This window comes from Condylura cristata, unplaced genomic scaffold (genome assembly GCF_000260355.1).
Source record: "Condylura cristata isolate star-nosed mole 26May11 unplaced genomic scaffold, ConCri1.0 scaffold00024, whole genome shotgun sequence".
In the NCBI taxonomy this organism is placed as follows: Eukaryota; Metazoa; Chordata; class Mammalia; order Eulipotyphla; family Talpidae; genus Condylura; species Condylura cristata.
In genome coordinates, this window is record NW_004567125.1 from 25,922,054 (window position 1) to 25,937,667 (window position 15,614).

The following is a 15,614-nucleotide window of genomic DNA, read 5'->3' on the forward strand; positions in this document are numbered from 1 at the left end:
TTGGTCTTCTAAGGATGTCCATGGTCCTGTGGAACACAGAAAATGTTTAAAAAAATAACTTTTGTTACCACAGGGCAACTTCTCCTTCATCCATGGATTTTCTTAGACATCACATGTGCCCTCATGTTAGACATCACATGTATGTTACCTACATGGTGTTATCTCATGACCAAGAGTCTGCTTTTAAATGGTGGCAAAAAATTAAACAGAAATGACTCATGTAAAACCACTGAGATTAATGAATGGGAGGTAAAGAATTTTTATACCGAAGTACCCCTGAAAATTTAGTTCTCATTTCCAGTTAATTCTGACTATTCCAGTTTCCACTGAGATAGTATCGTTCATGGTTAAAAGAACCCGGCTAATATTTGGCCAAAATACATCAGTTGATGCCTGTTGACATCCGTTCCGATTCTATCCTTATGCTACACTAACAGTGACTTATTTTCACTCTCTCCAAATGCAGATGATAGAATGACCAATTTTGAGCATACCCATTTTTCTAACTATAAAACAAGATCAGGAACTTTCCCTAAGGTCATGAAAATGATGGTTAAGAAGGCTTTGATGAAAAAGCACTGCCGGGCCTCCCTGATGGTGTAAGGGTTAAGTCTCAGGGCTATTAAGGTATGGCCAGCCCCAGGGGTTCAATCTCTAGGCAGGGATATAACCCATGTGGCACAGACCTCTTCTGTCTCGCCTGCTACTGCCCTCAGCAGTGTATTTCAGAAGATCCACCTGTTCTTTCTGCTCCTCACTCTTTGGTAAATCCTCTCACCCCCTGCACTTCTGGCCTACACCCCAGTTCTTGTATGCATAAATAAACCTTTAAAAAAATAAGAAAAAGTACTGCAATTGTCACTTTTGTTGTGTTTCAAATTTGTAAGTGGCTTTTAAAGTTGTAAGTGGTTATACCTACTTAATTATCTTTAGTTACTAGTGCTTTACATCTTTTAAGTCAGAGTCCTCTGAATTGCCTCTAAGTTTCCAGAGCTTGAAAGCAGAATTGTAGTTATTGCAGGAAAACTGAGAGGGAAGGATAAGAAACAGATGTGAGATGTAAAGATATAAATAGTTTGGAAGCTGGGAGATGACAGCAGCCACTAGGCTGATCTGCACTTTGCTGTCTAGGTCTCTGGGCAGTGAGCCTAGAGCGCCTCAGCGGGCGCTAGAGACCCACAAGAACGCTTCAGCAGACTCCCACACCACCAGCAAGCCTCTCCTTTACTACCTTATATTTGAACAGTCATTTGCAAACCTTCTAACCCCAATTAATTCTTGTCAAAGTACAAGAACCTGCAAATCAAACAGGAAATCTTTCCTTTCACTTAACTACACATTCTTAAGTGTTAAAGTAAGACAAAACAAATTATTCAACACTGACGTTTTATTTCTGAACTTTATCATGTTTACAAAACAAAAAGCAGGTATCAAAAACAGCCAGTTTACAGAATTTCTGCACTCGTTTTCACATTGATTATGAAACTGGTGTCCAATCTAGTATTAAACCCAGGTATGTCCTTCTGGGTCATATTCATTCAGGTGGTTTGTTTTGGAGCTACTACTGAGTAATAATTTTTTTATAAGCACCGGTCATTTTTGAGAACTGATATGGTCTGTCCTACAAAGTAAACACTTTTTGCTGTTGGCATTTTCTTTTTTTTAAAAAAACACTGAGCTTTAAAATACAGAATGTGTATATCTGGATCTGAATCTTTTGCGATCCCAATTACCCCGAAGAACACTGAAGACCTTGATAGGGCATATTAAATACTAGTAATATAACTCATTACATCTAAGGCAGTCACTATATTTCTAAAGAAAATAGCATTTCATTCAGAGGCTGCCCAGAGTTTGAATTCTATCACTATTTCCATGTGCTTTCTTGATATGGAGCAGTTCCCCTTAATGGCCCATGTGATTGGAATGTAAGTTTTATATTTATGCCAAACAGGCTCTGGTAGTTTAGAGATATATCAAGCAGAGCAAAACACATTGCTCTGGAACCTGGGAGACCACAGGAAATTGAGAAGTCATGATTATTGGATGCTGAGAGGAAGAAGCATATTTGAAACTCACATAATTGGGAGGCTAGCAAGTCAGAACCTGGCAAAGTGCTCATGGATCACCTGCTCCAGAAGCACATTTCATCTAAACATGGGAAGTATGGTCCAGTTTTGCAATGTAAATAGCTGCCAGTCTCTCCAACAGATTTTTTATCAAGATCATTTCCTGGCTAGCAAAGACTTAGGAAACTGGTCTCAAAATTCTGACCAAATTTCTATTAGTGAAAAACAAAACAAAAACAATTACGACAAAAACCAAACCTAATCCCCCAAGACACCAGTCACAGGGGTCGGTTAAAAAATTGCACAATTAAATTTGATGTAAATTATATTACATACAGACTGATATACACATCATTGCAATACTTTTGAGAACATGAAACACCCCTGTTGGAATATTTTCTCTAAATTATCCCAATTTTCATCAAAGCAAAACCGTTATGCCATTTTCTTCTTTACAAATAGGAAAAAGGAAGAAACAAGAAGGCAAAGCTGAGACATACAGATGCTACCCAAAGGGCAGTGGTGGCATTTGGTTGTTTTGGTCTTTGTACCAGCAACTCCCACACCCACAGAGATAACCAGCTTTAGACTGGATTACACAGTTTTCCTTGCGGTCAAAACCCGAACAATGGACCCTACTCCTCCTGCAGCAAGTGCCTAAAAGGAAAACAAAATGTAATTGTTGCCAATTAGAATCAGTTCTTGTACCAACTAAAACATTTTTCTTAGAAAGTGTGTAGCTGTTGATTTTGGATTATTTTTTGCAAATAGTTTTGAGCTCCTCTTATGGACCAGGCAAATGGCCTTTGCACTGGCATTATAGTGAGAAACCAAACCTTTAGAATCCTTTCCCTCATGCACCTACATTCTGGTGGAACCTTAACATACTCTGGTGAGTGTGTTGTTTTCTAGTAACAGTATGTTCTTAAAGATCTCCTGCAAAATGTTCTCTAAAACAGGTGCTCAAATATTAACTTAGAACATTCATTCTGCTTCTCTCATTCTCAGCATGCCAGGAGAAAATGAAATTAGAATCAACCATCCTAAATTCCATTTAGATTATTCAGAGTTTCTTCTCCCAAAGCTAAGAATATAGTCTTCAATGGCTAAGAATCTAGAAGCTTTGACTACACTGAAAAACTGGAAGTCATGATTAAAGTGTAGGAATCTGAAGCGCTGGTTTAATTTTGTTCAAAAAACACCGAGTACTTCATGTCCTGGGGTACTCTGTGCTCACAACTGAGGATAGGAGAGTGAGTGACTACAGCATTTATCAGCTTAACAGGAAGAGATAGACGTAAGTAGGTAATTTCAATATAATGTGATATGACAGAGCTATGCTTTTGGTGTTATAAAAGCAGAGGGGCCCTCCCCGGTGGCATAGTGGGTTAAAGCACAGCACTGAGAAGCTAAAGCCACTTCCGCATGAGTTCGATCCCCGCCCCGGAGGTGACCACATGGCGTGGCAGACCTCTCCTGACCTGCCTGCTGCTCCCCTCAGCAGTGTACTTGGTCACTTGGCCTGTTCTGTTCCCGGGTCTGTGTCTGGTGAATCCTCTCACCGTCCCTGCACCTCACCTCTGGCCTGTACCCCAGTTCTATATGCATAAATAAATAAATCTTTAAAAAAAAAAAAAGCACTGAGGAGAGGGGCACATATTCAACCTAAGCGTTTAGGGGAATGTGGAATGGTCAGGTAAAGCTTCCTGGAGAAAATGATACATTAAATGGATAAACAGGTGACAGGCTGATACTAAAGGGTGAAGAGGCCCTCAGGTAGAGAAAATTGTGAGCAAAGGTATGGAGGTATGAATTTGTAGAGGAGTTTAGAGGAAAAAGTTGGCAGTGCTAGAGCAAAAGAGGACGAATGGAAGATACTGCTGGGCTTGGAATTTGGACTTCATTCTGCAGGTGACTGACAGGAAGACTTGGATTTTGGAGAGAACATTCTGGCAATTGGATGGAAAAAGGTTTTGAATGAGGAAAAACCAGTAACCAGGAGACCAATTTAGGAAGCTATAACAACAGAGTGGGTGAGATGTTATGAACAGTTGTACTTGAACAGTATGAGGATCATCTGAGAAGTATTTAGGAGACGGGAATGGCAAAAACCCATGCTGTTAAGAAACAAACACCTAACATGTGCCCCAATTTACCCATTTACACCAGAGGAATATAGTAAGCTTTCCTCCTAAGAGGACTGAGTAAATACTTATGAAGTGTTTGTTATAATCCTGAGGCTACTTAGGTTTGAAAGCTGGTTGTCCATGTATAAACTGAGGTGATCAAGATGTACTGAGGACTAAATGAAACGTAAACTAATAGTACAGTGCCTAGCAAATAAGTGTCCCAAGAACAGGATGGCCATAAAAATTAATTCTCCAAATCGGCAGGCTGTAGAGTAAAAGGAAAACTAACTCATAATTATGTTGGGACAACAGGTATGCACTAGGGCTGTCTTAGGGAAACTGGGAGGTATGGTTTCCCTGCATCTGTATGTTAGGTCTTTTAAAAGTTTTTTTCATAGAACTGGGGTGTAGGCCAGAGGTGCAGTGGCAGGGAGTTGAGAGGAGTCACCAGAGATACAGTGGGGAACAGAATGGGCTCTCTTGCAAAGGGGAGCGAGCAACAGGTGAGATAGGAGAGGTCTTCTGTGTCATGTGAGTCAGCTCCTTGTTCTGAGATGGAACTCAGGCTGTAGAGGTGACACTTAACCCTATGCTACCAGGGAGGCCTGCAGTCCTGTCTTTGTAATAACATACTTAAGCAAGAAGTCAAAACAGTTATTTCAGTTCCTATTATAAAGGAACCAGTCATGTAGCTTTATAATCCATAACTTACCTTTTCATGCCACTGTAGTAACACAGCACTGCTATTGTCAGAGGGACTCTCAAAGCCTTTATAAATATACTTCATTAAGAGATCCACTCCACTCTTGTCCAGGGATTGAACTGCCTTTTCAATATCATTAGCTTTAAAGGAAATGAGGACCTTCAAAACAATGCTGCCCGCTCGATCCTGAGGGTAAATAAACAACAGAACATTTAGACCTGGATGGGGATGTAAGATTAAGTAATTTTATAAAGGTCACACTGAGGTGACACTGAATAAAGAGGTTACATGGAGGGAAGAGCACAAGGGACTATGTGATAATTCACATGTGCTGTGGTGGTGGGAAAGTTAGGGGGACTACACCTGAGGGGAGAAATCAAATATTGTACAAAAATGAACAACAATGTAAGAAAATTAAGAAGAAAATTACCTAAACTTAAGAAAATTGAAAATGATGATCTGTAAAAACAAAAAAGGAGGTAAGAACATGAAAAAGGAACCTTGCGAATATCTGAGTTAAGTAGCTCAGAGAAAAGTACAAGTGCTGTTAGTGTGGGTTACAGGAATAGCAAATGGACCCAAGGTGGTGGGGTCAGAATGGAGGAAACACAGCAGAGGAGGACGCTGGAGAAGTAACTCAACAACAGAGCCCGGGAGGCCATCTTTTACTCAGAGAAATGAGATGTTGGAAGGTTTTCAGAAGAGCAGTCTCATGATCTATCTATTAATGGAATGCCTTTGCCTGCTATGTTGAGAATTAGCTGGGGGCTGACGGGTAGGTAAGTAATGGACAGAGCAGGAGGAGACCACTCAGTGAATTACTACTATTTATTACTACTATGCTGGTTTGGCCAGGATGATAATATGGAGCAATGCAGGAGGGCAGAGAAGGACAGATTCTGCCATATTTAATAATGGTAGGGGTGAAGAATTTGCTAACAGAGATATGATCATTTACCAGTTCATTAAATCAAAATCTACTTCTTGATCTGAAAAAGAAATCCCAGGAAGGAAATTGAATTTTAGTTTTACCTTAAGCCATCCTTCAGAAATAAGTTATTAATAAAATTTTTAGTTTTAAGGATACTTTCAGTATCATATTTATAGTCAGTGACCACAGATGAGATACAGTAACCTTCATTTATAATCATTTATTTCCCTTGGTAAAGGCTGCAACAAAAGTAATTTTATCCATTAAGCCAAGCAAAGGGTACGCCTAAATTTACCCTTTGAACAACTTGTTTTTCCTACTGAAGACAAAGTGCTGCCTTTAGCATTCCTATTGGTCAATATTTCACAGAATGTTTCTGCCACCTATTGTTCTCTTCAGTTTAAAGTCTGTGCAATTTCCCAATTTAGAAAACATCCTGATATTTAGAACTATCAACTCCCACCTACAAACTGTGATTAAAAACCATCCATATAAAAAGCAGGTTGTAAAATCAAAATTTTGATATTCCTCATAACTTTTAAAAGCCAAAGAAGTTTTCCCCTTATAGAAAGCAGAGCCTTGATAAATACTATGCGTTTATCTACATTTCACTTATTACTATTCAATTAAGGAAATCAATTGAATATCAATACTATTCAATTAAGGGTTCCTTAGAGGTATGGTTTGCTATCAATAGCAGGGTCACTACTTTGGGCTTCCTTAACAATAAATAACTTAAGCAAATAGGTCCTTAAGAATCAGTGAAGGGAATCTTAGTTAAACAAATCTCTGGAGGGCAAGTTGGCTACCATCTGTACCAAAAGCCTACAAATTATGTAATTTAAACTCCAGAGATTCACTGCTAGGTATCTATTCAAAGGAAATATTTATTTACTAAAAATTGTTCATATCGGCCCTCCCTGGTGGTGCAGCGGGTTAAAGCACAGCCCTGAGAAGCTAAAGCTACTTTCCCATGAGTTTGATTCCCGCCTGCCCAGGAGGTGACCACATGGCGTGGCAGACCTTTCCTGACACCCGCCCACTGCTCCCCTCAGCAGTGTACTTCCTTGATCTGCCTGTTCTGCTCCCCACGCTGTCTCTGGTGAAACCTCTCATCGCCCCTGCACCTCTGGCCTGTACGCCAGTTCTGTATGCAAATAAATAAATCTTTAAAAAAAAAAAAAAATGTTCATATCACTACTGTTTACAACAGGAAAGAAAATGGTTAATAATCCAAATATATGACAATAGATAACACATATAAAATAGCCCATCATTTGACACAGAGTGTCTAATATGTAGTGGTACATAACTTTATGTGAGAGCTATTTTTTTATATTCAAATTTCTACCGATCAAGCTACACTGTAAGCTCTGCTATGTCAAAGTTAAATTACTGTTGACTGTATGAAAAGCGAGGGGACTCTGGTAATGATATTAAAACATCAAGAGAGATCATTGCATTATTTGTGACTTACCTTTACTGCTTGACTCTTGGTGTTGATAGGGGGGTTTTTCAGAGCTGCCTGTAGGGCTGCTGTCATGTTTCCTGTGAGAGAGGTTAAGGGAATAGCAGCAAAGGGCAGACTCTGGAAACCACTATAACAACCAGGAATCAACGGTTCTTAAAGACTTGACTTTAAGGATAAAAATAAAAACTACTATCCCTATATGCTCATTATTGGAAAATACACTTTGCTGGTTTTAAGGATGTCAATCAAAGCTAAAATAATCAAAGAGAACATTACAATTTTCTTAAAAAAGCAAAGACTATTTCAATGAACACCTTGATAATGTTACATTTTCTAGTAAGTCAAACATTACAATTTTCTTAAAAAAGTAAAGACTATTTCAATGAACACCTTGATAATCTTATATTTTCTAGTAAGACAAATACACAAACTTTATCCAGAGTAATATTAAAAAACAAACTCCAAAATAAAAGTTTATACATCAGCTAAAATGTCTTTTATATGTGACTCTAAGTGGAAAAATAAATACCACGCTTTTACTAGAATTATGTTCCAGATTAACTGGAATGTTGGTAGATTAGCAATTTGAATAATATATATTAGCAATTTCTCAGTTTTGGTGAAAAGAGGTATTACAAACGATAATAGTTTAATAACCTCTTAATTTTTAATAACCAGCTTAATTTTTCAGTTTTGAATGTTTTCTCTCAAATTTCATATAAGTTATTCAAACTGTCTTAGATCATGCCTATTACATTTAGTTTCTCTGAATGCACCAGCAAGTTAGCAAGTAGGAGACAGAGGCCAATCAGATTGTTAGAATGTACAATCATTTCCCTAAAAGGAAAACAACAGTTCTCACCAGTTCTTCCATCTCTAGTGCTAGTCTCTTCTTTAAGAATAGATAATATCTTTATATTTTAAAATGAATTGATCAAATAACAAATCCACTAAAAGGGTACAGCAGTATGGTGGTAGTCATTACACATTACTTAAATAAGCTAATCCACAAAACATAAATATAGCAGAAGGAAATGTCTTCAGATAGAATAATGTTCACCTTCTCATTGTCTGGAGAAAAAGGTATACAAAGAACCCTGTGATTGGCAAGCTGTTGTTTTCAAGGCATGATGGACTTCCAGAGAAGCATGCCTTTTGCAGAACTGCTCGTTTTTTTAAGACCTCAAACACTAACAAAGTGTTTAAATAATGCAAAATTACAACGTAGAGTTGTGAAATCAAAGAAACAAATGTACATGGATGTTTGATGTTGTGTTTTAGTTTCTTTTAAACCCGATACAGTGGCTACCACTAACTCACTAAAATTTAACAGGACAATAAGGAAAGATTTGCAAAAGTCTTCCTGTTTTATGTGCAATCCAAGAATAATTCGAAACGAGTGATTCAGTAATTGTTAATCTCTATAGTTTGCAACAAATTCATTTTTCAATAAAGGACCTAATGCACATAAATCACTCAGCCATGAATATTCAGTCATGCAAAAAAACACCACCAACCAGGAACTGACAGCTACATTTCAACTAAAATGGAAACGATTTCAAGATTCCAAAAATGATTCTGTTTTGTACAAATGACTCATCTTTTTGTTCACGGGTTTATTATAAACATTTCCAAGGATTCTCCACTTGCATTGCCTGTCTGTCCTTTTCTTAAAAGCCAAAGGTTCCAAGCTTCCTTTTAGAAGCTTATCGGTTGTTTACACTCACTCCCTAACCCCCGGGCTAACAAATTCTCTTGCAACCCATATTTCACCAAATACCTTCCTCTTTTTTTTTTTCTAAATGCCCACTGGCTGAAAGGACAGTGGGCCTCAATCCTGCAATCGCCCATCTCTTCCGGGAAGGAATAACTAGCCTAATATTGCCCAAAAAGAATACAACAACAAAAACCAAAATCACTAGAAAAAGACGCAAGCTCCTCTCAATCGGAAATTTCTGGAGCTGACGCGACCCCAGTAAATAACGCTCCGGGTGAAAACTTCCGCGCCCGGCTGTCCAGCACCTATTCCCACTGCCCAGCCCCGCGCTCCCCAAGCCGAGGGCGCGGCCGCAAAGCCAGGTGCCGGAAGGCGCCACCGAGGGACTGGGAGAGGCAAAAGTCCGCGGCGGGACGCGGGGGCTCCCGGCGACTCCGAGAGAAACGGGGACGCCCCCCGCCCTCTCGGAGTGGGGGGCTCCCGAGGCGACGGTGGCCCGGGCAGCGCGGCGCCGCCCCGCGGGAGGGCCCGCGCTCCGGCGGCCGCGGGGTCCTGGAGGAGACCCCGCGGGGTGGGGGAGTGCCAACTCAAGGATATTGCCGCAAGCAGGAATCCACCTCGCCCTCGTCCGGCCCGGCCTGCCCGTCGCCGCCGTCTTCCTCATCGACGAACTTGTTCTCGTCATACTCATCTACGTCCACCTTCCGGAACCGAGCCGACGACACCGTGTTCTTGGACATCCCGGAGCCGCGCGGACAACTAGGACCTCCTTCCGATGCAGCGTCTCTCAGGTAGCCCAGCCCGGCAGGACCTAGCGGCTGGAGCCCTCACTTCCCTCTTCCGCGCTGGGCGTTGCCGGCAGCCGCGACGCGAGAGGTTCTGCGCTTGCGCGCTGGAGGCATTCCTTCCTCCTCAAGTTCGCGCGCTCCGCGAGCCTCCTACGCCACCCCCGCGCCTTACCAAGGGACGCAGTGCGCAGGCGCAGACTCTCTGCAGGAAAGGGGCGGAGCCGGGCGAAGGAGGCGGGGGCGGGAGGAGGTGGGACAGGAGAGAGGGGAGCGTGCGGAGCCGCGGACGGAGGTAAGAGGCAATTGGGTGCCTGAGGGAATCACGTGTTCATTAGGGGGTTTCCATAGAAACGCTTCTTTGCGGTCGAGTCTAGCCGGGGGTCTTAGGTTGGCGGCGGTGGGCACTGGAAGTGGGTGGTTTGCCTTTTGCTGCCGCCGCCGCCAACAACCTGCCAACCGGGTCCTGCGTTAAGGTCCGGCTGGTTGGGGCTCATCTGTGGGGCGGGATGGACTGGTTGCCCTACCCAATCCCCTGCAGTTGGCAGGAGTGTGAGGCGGAGTGATGCACGCCCCGGCGCCCAGCAGCGTTCTAGTTGTCAGAGACATCGTTTCGGACTCTGCTGCGGGTGCCTGCATTCTCCAGTCGGGAGTCCCTTTCCCAAGATTGGAACTGCGCTGTGCGGCCAGCGGGAGGTCCCCGAGGACGGAGTCTAAAGGTCAAATCTTACCTGTCAGTGCTGTGTGACAGCATCGCAACGGCACCTGCAAAACCTGAACTAGGTATCACGTCCACTGTGAGGGAGGGGGAGGTGTCTGGGTAGGGATTGAAGTAGGAGGCAAAACTGGGGTGAACCTGTGGAATTTAGGATAGGGTCATTCATTGACATCTTAAAATAAGTGATTGTTTGCAGCAAGAAGGCTAGACCAGCATGGGGATGAGCTATGCTCGCTGGTGCTCAGGGCAAGCAAAATGTGCAAGGATTAGTAGAAACCAGACTTTAAGACTATCTGATCCCTCTAGGCCATTTCTGAAAGCAAAGCTCATATTGAGGAGGTAAAGGCGCTAACATTCAGGAAATGGCAGTTGTATTTAGTTTGTGTTATACTGAAGTACAAATATTTGCAGAATAAAATTAATTTAGACGTTTGACTGGACACTGTGGTCAGATGGCTCTGTTTTCCTGATATCCTATCAGATCTAGTTTAATTCCAGCTCCAGCAGAAGGCTGGCTGTTGGCCTGTTGAGTATCCCAATCCTTGGTTTCCTGTGCTGTGTTGAAAAGAGCCCTTCGAATGAGCAAACCCTGGCTTGAGTTGAACCCTTTCACTCATATTCTATTTGATTGAGGCATGCCACTTCAAATTGTGAATCTCAGGTACCTCATTGCTAAATGTGTACTTGACAAAATTACTCTGAGGATAAAATACAAGAAAGTGTCTTGAAGCTCTAAGATTACAAATAAATGTAAATTGCATGTTACCCATACCATTGATTTTTAGTCTTATGTCTTATGCATTCCTTGTGTTGTATTTTTATCTTGCCTCTGAAAGAGCACAGGGCTCTCTAAGGCAGAGATTGTCTTATAGTTCTTTTGTATTGCATCTGATATAAAGCTAAGCATGTAGAAGGTATTCAATGCATTCAAGTATTCAATTTTTATTAATAAGTGAATAAAATGTGAAAGATGGTACAGTTTAAGAGTCACACTGAGAATAATGAATCAATAATGAGAGATCTCAAAATCAGATCCAACATATGTCTAAGTATATCTATGTCTATATCTGTATCTATATTTTTATATCTATAAAGGGAGACACCCAGGGATGATGGAATACAGGAAGGCATCTTTTTTCCTAGGGAGGAAAAGACAGTAAGTATTTGTTCCCAACTAAATTACCCTTCTAAAAGAGTTGTCAGGGGATAGAATTGATATTTTTTAGTTAACACTCAAGTTATGAGCAGAATGCAGGAATACTTCCTTGGGGGGGGGGAGGAGGGAGGAAAAGGCAATAATTATTTTTTCCTACTTAAAACACCCTTATAAAAGATTTATTATTTAGGGAATGAAACTGGCATTTCTTTAAATTAACATTCAAGTTACGAGCAATGCTCAAATACTCATGGACTGTCTTAAGACAGCACAGGAAATTTTCAGGAAGACTTACCTGTTGGTAATATTTAAAAAGCCATATGCCAAAGTATCAGATTGTTACCATGGTGAATGTATTATATAACTTAGAATAAAGATTTGCTTTAATATTTCTTTTATTTCTAATCTTTGGCTAATTTTAGTGAGAGCTAAACAACATACTTTTTTTAGATGTTAAAGAGGATTGTGCTTTTGTTCTTCCAAATCATGATTCTCTTTGAAGAGAAAAATTGAACATTGTGAGCACTTTGAGAACAAATGGAAACAAGAATTCAAGAACTAATACATTCCTTCTCTTTACTATTCTTTTGTATTAGGTCTTATTTAGGAACTTTCCTCATTCATTTATTTTACAACTGGAAAAGAATACTAGGGTAGATGTCAACTTAAAGAAATAGTGAGGGAAATTTAAAAGATTGAGTTGTTTTAAGGGTATAATTGTTTTAATTGTTAAGAATTTTGCTCTCTATATTGGATGTTAAATATAATTAACTCAGCCTCATTAGTATGTTACATTTGAGCTGGAATAAGGTAAAAAATGTCTTTTTCTGATATTTAAAAAAATTGTATTGCAATTAGTATTTAGTACAGAGTAGGTACTCAGGACATTTCTAGCCAATAAATTGATAATCTGAGGATTTTGAAGTCACATTTAGAAACTGAGTTTTTTAATGGACAAATGACCTTCCTACTTCATTAACAAATAGTTAAATCTTTATAAAGCTTTAGGGAAATAGTGTGTGTGTTTGCGTCTCTGTGTGTAGAAACCTGTACTTAATAATCTATTAGAAAATACACATTATTTCACTTGCAAATTCCAAATTTTTAATGTTAATGATGGAAACTCATAACTCATTGTATGTAATGTTATTTTAAAAAAAAATTCCAAATAGGTTCTTTTCCCTGAAATAAAGGATCCATGAGGCTTTAAAATATTCTACTGTACAAATCTGGTTTGTTGCAATACTAAAGTGAGACTGAATTGAATTTTCTCAAGGTTAATGTTGCATGACTATATGCAGGTCCTTGTTTTCTGTGATGATGCAGATTAAGGGTATTTTCAACTAGGCTTTTGATAAAGTTCCCATAATAGGTCTTTCTTTTCAGATACTTTAAAACTAGTAGTCAACCAACAGAGCTTCTTTTCCCCAAACTTGTCACTCTTAAAAAACAAACCAAGGCATTGAATCCTGCATCATGGCACTGTTGTTTTTATTATTTAAAATGGAAGTGAAATCCATATTAATGAGATATGGTCAACATAGAAATAGAAAATGAATAAATATCAGTTCTGGTAATGATGGTTTAATACAACTGTTCTCTAGCAACGCAACTGTTACTTTATACAAAGACATTTTAGCTTGTTATCCACAGACTATTCTATGGTTTAATACTGCTATATAGTATCCAGATCAACTGGTTTTGTATTGAAGCAACAAACCTTCAAAAATTCAAGTTTTTCATTGTGATTAATTTTAGTTTTATATAACATTATGATTATGTAGTGAGGTAGCGCAAACAGGGTGAACTATTATAGAGCGGGACCTTACTTAATATATAATTTAAGTATACACACACATACACACAAATATATGTATATATGTACTTACAAGATTTTAATAGGTTTTTAATCTGTACTTTTTTTTTTTAAAGATTTTATTTATTTATGCATACAGAAATGGGGTACAGGCCAGAAGTGCAGAAACGGCAAGGGGATTTATCAGAAACAGAATAGGAAACAGAATAGGGAGCAGAACAGGCAGACTGACAAAGTACACTGCTGAGGGGAGCAGTGGTCGAAGCAGCAGAGGTCTGCTGTACCATGTGGATCACCTCCGGGTGGGGATGGAATTGGGTACTGAAGTGGACATGGCTTGACTGAGCAGTGCTGTGGTCTAACCCACTGTATCACCTGGGAGGGCCCGTTAATCTGTACTCTTATCTCAAAAGAGTTTAAGGTTAAATGAAAGAATTAGCCTTGTGAATGGTACTCCTTTTTTATTTAATTTTAAAAATCTGCTTATGTTAATATACATAGGGAAGCTATGGTTTTTAAAATTTATTTCTTGTATTCTTTCCCATTACTGGAATCTCTAATTATTACTAGCAGTTGTTTTAATGTTATACTTCTTGTCACAGTATGCAATCATAATATTTGAATAGGTAACTATATTTTCCATCTTTTTCAATATTTATATCACTTTTATTTTTTCTTTTCTTATTGCATTTGCTAGACTCTAGAAATTGTTAAAAAATTTGGTGTTAGTAGTTCCTCTTTGTTTCTATTTTTTAAAAAAAATTTTATTTAGGGGCCCTCCCTGGTGGTGCAGCTAGTTAAAGACAGCACTAAGAAGCTAAAGCCACTTCAGCACGAGTTCAGACTCTGCCTGGGAGGTGATCCACATGGCACAGCAGACCTCTCCTGACCCACCCCCTGCTCCCCTCAGCAGTGTAGTTCATCAGTTGGCCTCTTCTGCTCCCCACTCTGTCTGGTGACTCCTCTTACCACCCCTGTGCTTCTGGCCTGTACCCCAGTTCTGTATGCATAAATATATAAATCTTTAAAAATTTATTTATTTACTTATACATACAAAACTGGGGTACAGGCCAGAGATGCAGGGACTGTGAGATGATTCACCAGAAACAGAGTTGGGAGCAGAACAGGCAGATTTACAAGGTACACTGCTGAGGGGAGCAGCGGGAGGGTCAGGAGAGGTCTGCCACGCCATGTGTTTCACCTCAGGGTCTGGAGATCGAACTGGCACTGAAGCAGCTACAGCTAGTTTACAGTGCTGCGCCCTAATCTGTTGCGCCACCAGGGAGGGCCCCTTTGTTTCTGTTTTAATGAAAGTTTCATTGGTATTTCACCAATTTTTATTTCCTAGTGCTTTATGCTATTTAGGGATGACTGCTAAAATTGTCGCATGTCTTTCTGTGAATTAATGATAAAAATAATACAACTTTTAAAAAAGATTTATTTATTTATGCATACAAGACTGGGGTACAGGCCAGAGGTGTGGAGGTAAGAGGATTCACCAGAAACAGAGTGGGGAGTAGAACAGGCAGATCCACTGAAATACACTGCTGAGGATAGCAGCAGGCAAGACAGGAAGGGTCTGCTGTGCCACTGTGTCACCTCCCTGATGGGGAACCAAACTTGTGCTGCAGTGACTGGAGATAGCTTCGCAGTGCTGTGCTTTAACCCATTGTGCCACCAAGGAGGGCCAGTCATATAACTTTTGATCTTCTAATTTATAAAAGTACTGAACTCTATGTATTTTCTGCACTGAATCATGCCTGCATTTCTGGAATAAATTTGACTCAATTGCTCTTTTAATCGCTTCCTTGATTAACTTACATTTTGCTTGCATAAATTGAGAATCTATATGTATAACAAAGACTGGTCCATATTTTTATTTCTTTGTGCTGTTTTTGCCTTATTTTGATATTAGGCTTAATGTAGCTCTGTAGATGAATTGGGAACACCTCCACCTGTTTCTCCTCACCCATCCTCTGCAAGAGTTTAAATAACATAAAATTAGCATGCTAGCTTTTCCTTGAAAGCTGTAGAATATGCTTACAAAATTATCTGGACTTGCTCATGTTTTTAGAGGTAGATCTGTGATCATCTTTCTCTATTTTGTGTGGTTATTAAT

The 15,614-nt window shown here is 39.9% G+C and overlaps 2 protein-coding genes across 4 annotated transcripts in view; one reads left to right on the top strand and one right to left on the bottom strand.

The window, feature by feature from the left end:
- Positions 1–1,575: 1,575 nt before the first annotated feature.
- ARPC5 (actin related protein 2/3 complex, subunit 5, 16kDa) lies at positions 1,576–9,952 on the bottom strand. The gene is made up of 4 exons (XM_004688558.2): positions 9,618–9,952; positions 7,310–7,382; positions 4,911–5,087; positions 1,576–2,726 (listed from the first exon to the last, which is right to left on the bottom strand). Exons 1-4 carry the CDS (start codon positions 9,758–9,760, stop codon positions 2,664–2,666), a joined length of 456 nt encoding a protein of 151 aa, XP_004688615.1. The 5' UTR covers positions 9,761–9,952; the 3' UTR covers positions 1,576–2,663.
- Positions 9,953–10,081: 129 nt separating this feature from the next.
- Positions 10,082–15,614, top strand: part of RGL1 (ral guanine nucleotide dissociation stimulator-like 1) — a 255,146-nt gene continuing 249,613 nt past the window's right edge. The window contains exon 1 of one of the 3 annotated variants that reach the window (XM_012729126.1): positions 10,082–10,100. The gene's annotated coding sequence lies outside the window, so the exon portion shown is untranslated. Of the gene's footprint in view, positions 10,101–10,261; positions 10,589–15,614 lie in introns of those variants that run through there. The other 2 variants (XM_004688562.2, XM_004688560.2) reach the window with 2 other exon arrangements.

What these genes read in the sequence shown, in the direction of transcription:
- ARPC5 (XM_004688558.2), bottom strand. Translation starts at nt 9,760, where the DNA reads ATGTCCAAGAACACGGTGTCGTCGGCTCGGTTCCGGAAGGTGGACGTA. An exon ending in GTGGATTCCTGCTTGCGGCA is followed by an intron (nt 7,383 to 9,617) that starts ATATCCTTGAGT and finishes AACCTCTCTCAC; the next exon opens with AGGAAACATGACAGCAGCCC. An exon ending in TACTACAGTGGCATGAAAAG is followed by an intron (nt 2,727 to 4,910) that starts GTAAGTTATGGA and finishes TTTTCCTTTTAG; the next exon opens with GCACTTGCTGCAGGAGGAGT.